The sequence below is a fragment of the Phascolarctos cinereus genome, unplaced genomic scaffold, assembly GCF_003287225.1.
Source record: "Phascolarctos cinereus isolate Bilbo 61053 unplaced genomic scaffold, phaCin_HiC Scaffold_4;HRSCAF=312, whole genome shotgun sequence".
Taxonomy (NCBI): domain Eukaryota; kingdom Metazoa; phylum Chordata; class Mammalia; order Diprotodontia; family Phascolarctidae; genus Phascolarctos; species Phascolarctos cinereus.
This window is the reverse complement of record NW_027555847.1, coordinates 285,472,165-285,484,650: the sequence shown is the minus strand read 5'-3', so window position 1 is coordinate 285,484,650 and position 12,486 is coordinate 285,472,165. Positions and strand designations below refer to the sequence as shown.

General features: G+C 37.4%; 1 protein-coding gene across 1 annotated transcript in view; it reads right to left on the bottom strand.

The window, feature by feature from the left end:
• The window catches only part of MINAR2 (membrane integral NOTCH2 associated receptor 2), a 52,343-nt gene that overhangs the window by 18,845 nt on the left and 21,012 nt on the right, over nt 1-12,486 (bottom strand). Inside the window, 2 exon segments of the mRNA XM_078153106.1 lie at nt 5,612-5,682; nt 5,685-5,914. Coding sequence (XP_078009232.1) covers nt 5,612-5,682; nt 5,685-5,775 — 162 coding nt within the window. The 5' untranslated portion in view covers nt 5,776-5,914.

The window sequence follows — 12,486 nt, the reverse complement described above, 5'->3', positions numbered from 1 at the left end:
TCTTGGTTTCATGTTTTTGTTTTGTTTTGTTTAGGCAATTGGGGTTAAGTGACTTGCCCAGGTTCACACAGCTAGTGTCAAATGTTTGGTCTGAGGCCAGATTTGAACTCAAGTTCTCCTGACTTCAGGGCCAGTGCTCTATCCACTGCACCACTGCTTTCATGTTTTTAAAGCTGTTTTCTTATTGCTCCTCTCATATTTTTTTTCTCATTTAAAGTTTATTAAAACTTTGACAGTATAAATTATTTAGGTTGTAGAATATCAAAAGATCAAACTTGATGAAGTCCGCATTTAAAAAAAAAACAACCCAAAACAAAAATGAATAGGAAAACAACAACAACAAAGGATGTTTTTCAGCAAATCTCTAAAACCTAAGGAGAAAAACGGAAATACAAAGTTCAAGGCCCTCACTTATCCACTTTTGTCTTCATCAGTTCCAGGGCTCACACATTAATTGATCATGATCAGATTTTTTTCTTTTGATTTTTTGGTTGATTTCTTTTTCTAATGAGCATCTGGTCTTTTCTTCCTTCTTTTCTGTATGTAGAGGACTTTAATTCTCTGCCTTTACTATTTTGTTTTCTAGAGTTTGGACTTTGATCACCGTCAGCTTTTTTCTCCTTACTGTTGTCTCAGCTATGGTTATTGTGATTTTGAGTGCCTTTTTTCACTCTCAGTTCTTTTTTGTATGAACTTTTTTTTTTTGGCTTTTTGGTGAGGCAGGCAAGGTTAAGTGACTTGCCCAGGGTCACACAGCTGGTAAGTGCCAAGTGTCTGAGGCTGGATTTGAACTCAGGTCCTCTTGACTCCAAGGCCACAGCTCTATCCACTGCTCCACCTAGCTGCCCCCTCATATATTTTCGATGTGGCCCTTCATATCTAAGTAATATATGTATATATATGGTATAAGACGTTGGTCTATACCTAATTTCTGCAGATTGTCTTTCAGTTTTCTCAGCAAATTTTGTTGAAAAATGAGCTCTTAACCCAGGAGACAGTTCTTCCTATTTATCAAATACTCTGCTACAATATTTATTTCTTTTGTTTTGTTTTGTACTTAATCTCTTCCATTAATGCTGCTCTTTGCAGTACAATTCAAGATCTAGTAGTGTCAGGCCTCCCCTTCCCGCTTTTTCATTATTTCTTTTAACATTCTTAACCTAAGCATTTATATAGTATCTACTACATATTAGACACAAATGTTATCTCACTGGATCCTCAGCTATATGAGGCAGGTGTCATCTCTGTTTTACAGTTTAATAAATTCAAGCAAACAGAGGCTAAGTGACTTGCCCAGGATCACACAGCTAGACAGCATCTGAGGAAGAATTTGAACTGAAGTCTTTCTGATTCCAGGCCCAGTGATCTATCCACTGAGCCACCTAGCTGCTTGATTTTGTTATTTTTTTTGTTTGTTTTTGAAGAAAATTAGGATTATTAAGGTCAAACTGTTTACTTATATACATGAAAATGTTATCAGTATTATGAAAACTGTCATCATTACTAAAGTGGTTTGAAAGAAAGGTTAGGGCTGAGTTGTGTATGATGGGGTAATTCTAAAAAACACCAAAATTAGGTAGGAAAAGTTAAAGGGAGTAATTATATTACAAAAATGGGGTGTGAAAGGAAGAACTAATATAGAGGAAGCAGTGGAGGTGGGGGGCTGGTAATGTTAGAACCTTACTCTCATCTGGGTTGAAGAAGAAACAATATGTACATGTGGAAGGCTGTAAAAGTCTTCTGAACATGTAGAGAGGTAAGAAACCTGGAGGACAAGGTCACGGAGGGACTTTTAGAGGGGTGTATAGATTGGAATTTGGGAGGGTAGGGGGAGAGATGTGTGGATTGAGACTGGGAATGAGGGAGAGGATGAGGGGATTCTTGGAAGGGTAGGTGAAGTGGGGATGGGAGGGTGTGGGGGGGAGAAGATAAGGTAATAGGGATAGGGTAAAAAGAGAGACCAAGAAAGAAAATAGTGAGTAAAAATAAGATGGAGGGAAATTCACAAATAGTAATTACAACTTTGAAAATGAGTGGGTTATTTAAAGCAGCTCTCTTTATGGTGGCAAAGAACTAGAAATTACAGGGATCTCCATCAATTAGAGAATGGCTGAATAAGTTGTGGTGTATGGTTGTAATGAGATACTACTGTGCTATAAGAAACGAGAAGTAGAAACAAAGGCAGGAGTAATCAAAGGCTGAGGCTTAGCCGGGCAAGATCAGAGAAATAAGAAGGGGTCAAAGGATTTAAGACAGAAAACAGTGTAGAGCTGAACTGGTTCACCAGGGGATCAAGATGGGGGAGGCCTGGGAGAGAGCTAAAAGGTCAAGGATTTGGGGGTTACAATGAGGCTGAAGAACAGGGTTTGGACTTGCAAGATAAGGAGCGGTATAATGACATCATAATGGGATCAGATAAAGGAATTTCAGAGTTTATGAATATGGAAGCAGTGAATTTGTGGGTGATGACAAGATCAAAGGTATGACTTTCTCTCTAGCTGAGGTGGGGGGCGGAGATTGAGGTCTTGGGAAATGAGTAAGTTGAGGAATTGAGAAGTAAGGTTATTTCAAGTTGAATCAATGGCGAAGTCCCCTACTATCAGGGCAGAAGTACAAGTGGGGTTATTTTGAAAGAGGCTCTTGACCAACACAGGTGTCAATATTTTTTCCTTACTCTCTTAGACTCCAGATATCCAATCATTTGCCAAGTTTGTTTATGCTTTCACAACATCTCTCATATACTTCTTTCTCTCTTCAAACACTGGCAACAGCCTGGTACAGGACCTCATCACCTCATGCCTAAACCATTAAAATAGCCTTCGGGTTGGTCTCCTTGTCTCAAGCCTCTCCTTATTCTAGTCCACACTCTACTCAGTTATTAAAGTACTCTGGAGAGAAATACACATAGAGAAGACACAGCCAAAACACATGTGAGGAGGGGCAACTCATGCTTCTAGTGCTACAGGTTTGTAAGGTTTCTGCTGTCTTCTTAGGTGGCACAAAAACTTGCATTGTATGATGACAAGGAATCACCTCCATGACCTCTCAGGACAAGGATCAATGCAGTCTTGTGTCATTCTGAGAAAAGAGTACTTCAAGAGCCTAATAGCTTGCATTTGTAATATCCATAAGTAATCGGTTCTTTTTGTTTAGCAGCCCATTAAGAGATAGATAAAAGACAGGTGGAAAGATAGGTAGATAGATAGACAGTTGATAGACATATAGAAAGACAATGATAGATACTTGATAGATAGATAGTTGATAGACACACCAATAGATAGACATATAGACAGATGGACAGACAGGCAAATAGATATATAGATAGACAGATAGACAGATAGATAGATAAATAGATAGAGCTGGAACTTAAATCCAGATGTCCTGATTCCCAGGCCAATGATCTTTCCTTTGTTCTATTTTGTGCTTTCAGAGATTGGTAGAGTCATAGTTGAGAGCATACTCATGCTTTTGACTTTGTTGAGTCTCAGTTTCCTCATATAAAGTATGTTTTCATACTTTAAATTGGGTCTGGAATAGATGACATTTAACACCCTGTCCAACACAATCTATAAATTTATGAAATGCTATTATTTCAGTGGCAAATTTTCTATCTACCGTACTTAGTGTTAAGTATTAAATACTTACAACTAAAAGGAACTGCAAATGTCTTTGGATCCAACTCTCTTCCTTTACAGATAAGAAAGCTGAAGCCAAGAAAGACTAAATATTTAATGTGGGGCGCTTCTATGGCCAAATAAATCTGCAGAATAAAATTATTATCTGAACCGAGTTCAATTAAAACAAAAAACAAACATTTTAAACAGTCCCTGCAATTACTAAACCCAAACACAATACCTACAGACTTAAGTGACTAAAAAAAAAGTAAACTTTTTATTAATGCCAAGTACTACCATTTTACAAAGCATCCATTATAATCTATAAAAAGCCAGAACTTAGTACAAAACAGGAAATGTTGCATCCATGTTTTTTTATACATGCAGTGAAATTTATTGGAAACATTTTCTCGAAATAAATTTCATCTTGAAGGAGGACTAAGGTTTCTAGAACGGATGTGTGGATTATTTCAGTTTGTGATATAAACAAGAATGAATAACAGAGAGAAACAGTATTTCATCTGTCTAACATAAAAAGGTGGCTTGTGAGAAAAGTAGAAAAGTAAATAGAAGAAAATTCTGAAAGGTAGTTGTTAAAGTAGATCATACCAAAAATAAAACACAGGCAGGTAGAGGAAATAGTTAATAATGTATCCTTCAATTTGAATTATCTCACAATAAAGGTAATGAAAAGCCCACAAATACACCACTAAGGATATACTATACACGGACTCATGAATAATAAATGATTTTGTCTTTTTCATTTTTAATTTCTGTCCCAGGAATTAAAGTCAATCCAAAAGTTGTAATTGCTACATGGGTTTTCAGATCATTGACAATCTGTTCTGAATGAAACTCCTGCCCTTGCTTCTAATGAACTTATACGCTGAAACTCACTGGTTCTTTCTTCTTAAAATAAAACATTATTGGTGCAGCTAGGTGGTGGGGTGGATGGAGCACCAGCCCTGAAGTCAGGAGGACCTGAGTTCAAATCTGACCTCAGACCAAACACTTAACACTTACTAGCTGTGTGACCCTGGGCAAGTCACTTAACCCCAATTGCCTTAAAAAAAAAAAGACAAACAAAACATTATTTATGAATTAACACAGTATTAATGCACTATCGGAAAGTTATCATAGTTATCTGCTTCTTAGTTGGCCCACAGAGAGAGGGAAAGTATAGAAGAGAAATAAAATGCAGACTGGATTTGCAAGTCCTGAGAATCCTTTGTGCTTTTCTTAGATAAATAAAATTAATAAGTAGGAGAATCTGAATTGTCCTCTGAGATTTTCCTAGGCAAAAAAGAATTTCTCTATTCTCTTCCCTTTGTCACCACAGTTATGAAGTTGATGTATTGTCAAATGTCCCTTAATAGAGGTGATAATAAAATGGGAACTGTTCTAAAATGAATTTAATATGTTAACATATCTCAAATACTTTTCATATGAGTGGGGGAAAAAGTTCACTTTAAATGCTTCTACTCCTGATGCTTTCTTTACTACAGAATCAGGATTTATCCAAATATTGAATTATCAGACGTTTAAAAAAGAGGTTAAAATGAGCACAGAAGTGAGTCAGTGCTGTTAAGAAAGGGAATATGCAAAATTCTAAAACAGAAAACAGGAAGCACTAGAAAAGAGGACAAGTGACATTTATGCAATACTTTAACATTTACAAAAGGTTTTGCATCCATTATCCTCTATGATTGTCACAACAACTCTGTGGCTATTATTTTCCGTATTGACTTAAGAGCGCAATTAGAGTCACACAGCTAAGTGTTTGAGACAGGATTAGATGAAGTTCTTTTGTTCTCTGTACTGTGACTAAGGTGAGTAGAGAAAGCATCTTATATGGAAAGAGAAAGAGACCTTTCCCAAAAGTTACTTTGAAGATCAGTTCATATTCTGTTCAAGGTCACATGCATCACACAAACATAGAATTGATAAGGACAGAGAAAAATAAGGACCGCTTGACTCTAAATACCTCTGTGTCTTACCTGTGAGTAGACCAGGTTATGCCAGTGCTGAGCAGCTGGATAATTGCCACCTGGTAGTATTGGGAGACTAGCTGGAGAAGGGCAGATTTCTTTATCAAAGATTTCACTTCAAGTTGCAGGAATTTGTCAGGGTGGTTGTTGTTTGGCAAAACTGAAAGATCCATGTCTTTCTGTGTGGTGAATATAGTCCAGACTGTTGTTTGTAAGGCTCTTCCATTATTGATGTCCCAGGGAAGGATCTCATGTTTGCCTGTAACGATATCTGCCTGGTGTTCAGTTGCAGGCTCCTGAGGGAAATCAGTCCTTGAAATGATATATTAGATGTTAGGTGAGATAAGCAGAGGCAATAAACTATATTGTCTAAGGGTTCACATTTTGGATTTTCTGGATTAAACAGGCAGGTTGGCACTTATTAATATTTGCATAGATAAGAGACAGTGGGTTAGAAGATCCCCTCCCCCAAGGTTTTATTATTTGAGAGGGCACAAAGGGAGAGTCTTTTCTTTTCCTAATTTTTAAGCAATTGGGGTTAAGTGACTTGCCCAGGGTCACACAGCTAGTAAGTGTCAAGTGTTTGGTCTGAGGTCGCGTTTGAACTCAGGTCCTCCTGACTCCAGGGCTGGTGCTCAATCCACTGCGCCACCTAGCTGCCCGGAAAGGCAAACTCTTACAATGTCCCTTTGAATGCTGTCAAGACCTTCAGCAGATTCACTCATAAATTTCTAGTCTTACTGTGACCTGTGAGACTTACTTGGAATCTTTTGCCTCAGTTTAGGACTTAAAGTGTCTCTCTATTGCAACTTCTAATCATGTTCAGGTGTTGGACACTCCACCCTAAAAGAGGAAATAGGAAGATTTTGTCCCATGGCCTAGAGGTGGTCTCTATGTGAGGTCCAGCTGTGGACCCATGTAAAATCTAGATTCATCCAGTTAGCATACTGACTCCAAACTGAGTTAGGCTTTTCTCAAATTTTCTAGGATCTTTATACCTCTATACTAGAGTAGAACTCTGAAGAAAATTTCCAAAAGAAATTTGGAATGCTTATATTTAGATTGCTTCCAAAAGTCTGTTAGCATAGTCCCTTTTACAAGAAGTATTGTGTTTTTTTGTTGCTGTTATTTTGGCTAGGCAATGGGGTTAAGTGACTTGCCCAGGGTCACGCAGCTAATAAGTGTCAAGTGTTTGATCCGAGGCCAGATTTGAACTCAGGTCCTCCTGAATCCAGGGCCGTTGCTTTTTCTACTGCACCACTTAGCTGCCCCCTACAACAGGTATTATTAAAAGAAAATCTTTGTTCAGGTCTTTGCCTCAAGAATGTGGCAAACTCAGGTAGAGGAAATTTAAATGAATTTATTTTAAAATATCAGGGTAGAAATATGTCGGTGGACTAGCCATGAGGGCCAACCCTGGGGATTCAAACTGGGAACACTTCTATAAGAGCAAGACAATTCTGATGGGTTCATATTTGCAAAGGGGATGGGGCCATCACAACACAAATAAAACAGAAAGAGGCCAAAGCATGTACCTAGCTCCATAGGAGATTTGTCCAACAAATAAGGTGGCTCCCCCGAACATCTTCATTACAATGCTTTGCTACAGTAATTCTTCACCACCTTCTACCCACAGTAGTGGGATTCAAGATATCCACTGCATGAAACACATTCATTTTTCTCTGTTCCCTTGACTTTGTGTTCAATATTATAACATATACACTTTGCTTAAGGATTCACACAAAATAGTTTGAAAGCAAAAGGGAATTTGATGACTTGAATGGGAAGTGTGGCAATATTCAAAAACTAATCTGTTACTGACATCCAGTGCAGAAGTAAAGCACCTCAGATTACTATTGATAGCTTTAATGGAGGTATTCTGACTCAATAACTGCCTTCAGCTCACATGAACCACAAGTCAAATTAGTTTGTAGTGTATCATTGGCTTTCCATTTCTAGGAACAAGAAAGCCTTCCAATTTTAGAGATGAAAGATAAGCTCTTTGGCTTTTCCTAAAATTGCTGTACTAAGGAAGAGCCACAAGAATGAATGCACTTTGTTGGAAAATGGGGTTATAACACCCTCTTAGTTCAGGTTTGATGTTCTAATGAAATGAAGCTCTCATCACTTTTAACACCCCAGCTCTGTGGTAGAGAGGATTTACCTATAGCCTGATCCCTCACGACAGGGTGTTACTGGGGGAAGTGTTAGGATAAGTCCAAGGCTTTCTTACCACTGGAGGGAGTTTCCTAGTCTTTGCCCCAAATCTGCTCTCCTCTAATTTCACATATTCCATCTCTGCAGGAATCTAAATGGCTGGATCAGAGATCATAGGTTGGGTTCTCAGCTGTTCCACCATAGGGTGGGTCTCTCAGTCCTTAACCCCATTATCTATCAGGAGAGATCTCTTCACTTGTGCAATTGCCAGCTTCATGAGCTTTCATTGCATAGTCTCTGAAAGCCTGGAGCTATCTAGCTGCTAAAAGCACTGGCCCAGATCACTTTCAATGCCACTGTGCTGCCAGTACAATTTATGCAGCCCACTTAGCAACATCCAAGGAATGCTGGCTTGGCACTTTTGTTACCCTTTCAGGCAAACTTCTCCTTTCCCTAGTGGGCTTATCCTTCTGCCTGAGTGGAAGCCCAGTCCCACAGAGAGGGTACTCCATACGTGATCATGAAGGGTCTGGCAATAGAGAGATAGGCGGTGTCTCATCATCCAATCAGGACACCCTCTTCCTCCATAGCTGCAGGGCTCGTCAATTCAACTCAACTATGATGTGAGCCTTGAAGCCCTCTCCTCTTGTCTCATCCTGCCAATTATGCCTTTCCAAATGTCAAAGTTGCAGGGGAGGGGGTTTGAAGCATCCAGAAAAGCTAAGTGCCACTGTATCCTTGTTGCACAGTCTCACTGCATTAGGGCAAAGTAACCCTCATTTGTTTTATGTTCAGTGATCTGTAAGTGCTCATTTAGTCTCAACCTCCAACCCGAATTGACAGAGTTTGCTTTAGGACCACACCTCCAACATACATGAATAGGAAAAAAAAAACCATGAGAATAGCAATAAGGATCACTTAATTTTTTTTCTTTTTTTGTTTGTTTTCTCTCCTTTGATAGACACTGCCTACTTCTAGCTGGATATGAGTAAACCAAAATCTATCACAGGACATTTTAAGTGTATTGGAGGAATTTGATAGATAATTTTCACATGAGAGAATACAGAGCACCTGACATGAATATTTGTTTGATAGTCTTAGTACAGAAAAGTTTAATTACATGACAAATATAGGCAGTACTTTTCATTTGTGAGGTTTTTATGCCCCAATACCTGGTTAATTTTTGTGAAGGTGCCAAGCTAAGAAACAGATACACTCCTTTCTATTACAATTCAATATTTTTGAAAGATCTCTCACATCTAACTTTTCTAAAATTCTATTTATCTCCTTATCTTCATTTTTATTTATTTTATAGTTAGATTTATTTAGGTCTGAGAGGGAGTAAATTGAGGTCTCCTTATCCTGTATATTTCCTCCTGTATATCTTTTAACTCTTCCTTCAAGAATTTGATCGCTATGCCACATAATACATATGCGTTCAGTACCAATATTTATTCATTTTCTATGGTACTTCTTAACAAAACATAGTTTACCTAATTATCTCCTTCAATTAGGTCTATTTTTGCTTTTGCTTTGTCTGGAATCATGATTGCTACCCTCTTTTTTTTTTACTTCAGATTCTTAAAATATTTCAGTATTATTTGTGCCTCTTTTACCAAGCTGTTAATTTTCTTTTCGTAATTTTCTTGAATAGCTCTCATTTCTTTACCAAATTTTTCCTCTATAGCTCTTACTTGATTTTGAAATAATTCTTTCTATTATCCACATCGGAGAAAGAACTATGGAATCTGAATACAAATTGAAGCACACTATTTTCACTTCTTTCACAGCATGACTAATATGGATATACTATTAATATGACTGTACATGTATAACCTATATCAGATTGCTTTCTGTCTTGCAGAAGGGAAAGGGGAAGGAGAGAGAAAAATTTGGAACTCAAAATCTTATAATAATGAATGTTGAAAACTATCTTTTTACATATTATTGGAAAAAATGAAATACTATTACATAAAAAAAATTTTTTTCTCCATTTTTTAATCTCTTTCTTGTTGGATTTCTTGTTGGAATCATTAACCATCTGCATTTTTCTTTGATGCTTTGTTTGTAGATGTTTTCATGTCATTGTCTTCTTCTGAGTTTGTGATTTGAGTTTCCCTGTCACCATAGAAGCTTTTTATGGTCAGATTTTACTGTTGTTGTTGTTTGCTCATTTTTCTTGCCTATTTCTTGACTTTGGACTTTATATTAGAATTGAGCTCTGCTCATCTCTGGAGATGAGGAATGTGCAGCCTGAGAGTCTGCCTTTCTGTTTTACAGCTCAGTGGAGGCTTGTAAGTTTTTACTATTTCCAATGTGGTATGATTTAGGGAGAGGTCTGGTTACTCTCCTTCTAGTCTGTGGTCTGGTCCCTACCTAGATAGGGCTTCTGCTCCCTTGTGACTATACTTGCACATCTCTCTGCCCTAGAACTGAGTAATAGGTAATAGAACTGCCAGAGAGCAACCTTTCCTGCTCCCAGTGCTAGTACCAGGGTCCTCTGGGATCTCTTTCTGACTAGATGTTTAGTCCCTTTACCATCCCCTGGCACTGGGCTGCTCTCTACCACTGCTGCTGCCACAGCCAGGTGTTTTCACAACTGCCTCTTCAGTATCCACAGGCCTCTTTTTCTATCTCATCATAAAGAGCTAGAAAATGAAATTCCATTCAAAATGATTATAGAGTATAAAATACCACGGAAGTCCACTTAAAAGTCATTTAGAAATTAAACAAATACAATTGTAAAGCACTTCATATACACTGAAATGATTAAAAAATTGCTTATCACCAGGGCATATAATAAAAATGACAATACTACCTAAATAAATATACAGATTTGGTGTCATACTAAACTACCAAATGCCACTATATAGAACTAAAAAGAACAAAAACAAAAACAAATCAAAATTAATCTGTAAGAAATTATACTGTAAACTATACTCAAAGCAGTAATCATCAAAACAATTTGGTGTGATTAAAAAATACAAATGTTGATCAATGAAATAAATTAGGTTCCCAAAAGCAATCCACTATAGGGATAAGGACTCACTATTCAACAAAACATACCACATAGTAGTGAATGACCATAGTAGCACAGCATTTGATAAACCCAAAAACTTAAGCTTTTGGGACAAAAATTCACTATTTGACAAAAACTGGTAGAAAAACTGGAAAACAGTATGGCAGAAAGTAGGTGTAAACCATGTTATTCTATATACCAAGATATGGTCAAAATGGATACATGATTGAGACATAAAGAACGATACCACAGTTAGGTGGTGTGGTAGATAGAGCATGGATCCTAGAGTCAGGAGGACCTTAGTTCAAGTCCAGCCTGAGACATTTGACACTTACTAGCTGTGTGACCCTGGGCAAGTCACTTAACCCTGATTGTCTTGCCTCCCCCCAAAAAAAGTAATACCACAAGCAAATTAGGAGAGTATGGAATAGTTTATCTGTCAGAATTATGGAGAAGGGAAGAATTTAGGACCAAAAAAGTGATAGTTATGATACAAAATAGATAATTTTTATTATATCAAATTAAAAAGGATTTACACAAACAAAACCAATATGACCAAGATTGGAAGGTAAGCAGAAAGCTGGTGGAATTTTTTTACAGCAAGTGTCTCTGATAAAGGCATCATTTCTCAAATATATAGAGAACTGAGTCAAATTTACAAGAATATGTCATTCTCCAATTTATAAATGCAGTTTTGAGAAGAAGAAATCAAAGCTATCTATAGTCATATTTTTAAAAATGCTCTAAATCACTATTGATTAGAGAAGTGCAAATTAAAATAACTCTGAGGTAGTACCTCACGCCTTTCAGATTGGCTAATATGACCAAAAAGGAAAATGATAAATGTTGGAGAGGATGTGGGAAAATGGGAACACTCACTAACTGTTGGTGGAGTTGTGAACTGATCCAGCCATTCTGGAGAGCAATTTGGAACTGCGGCCAAAGGGCAATCAAACTGTGTATAATCTTTGATCCAGCAACACCACTACTAGGTCTGTACACCAAAGAGATGAGAGAGACAGAGACAGAGACAGAAAGACATAGAGAGACAGAGAGACAGAGACAGAGAAGGACCTATTATCACAAAACTATTTATAGCAACTTTTTTTTTTGTGGTGACAAAGAATTGGAAATTGAAAGGATATTCATCAATTCGGGAATGGCTAAACAAGTTGCAGTATATGAATGTAATAGAGGGGCAGTTAGGTGGCACAGTGGATAGAGCACCAGCCATGGATTCAGGGGGAACTGAGTTCCAGTCCAGCCTCAGACACATAACACTTACAAGCTATGTGACCCTGGGCAAGTCACTTAACCCCACTGCCTAGCCAAAAAAAATAAAAATTAAAAAAATGAATGTAATGGAATATTATTGTGCTATAAGAAATGATGAGCAGGATGATTTCAGAGAAACCTGGAAAGATTTACAGGAACTGATGCAAAGTAAAGTGAGCAGAACCAGAAGAACACTGTACACAGTTAACAACAACATTGTACAACAATCAACTGTGAATGAATTATTCTCAGTAATACAATGATCCAAGACAATTCCAAAGGACTCATGATGAAAAATGCTATCCATTTCCAAAGAAAGAACTGATGTCAAAAAGGGGTATGCCAACAAAATTAACAATATAAATGAAAGAAATGAATATTTTAATTGAAATAAACATTCCATACATTACCAATAAAATTCAGCAAGAAGAGA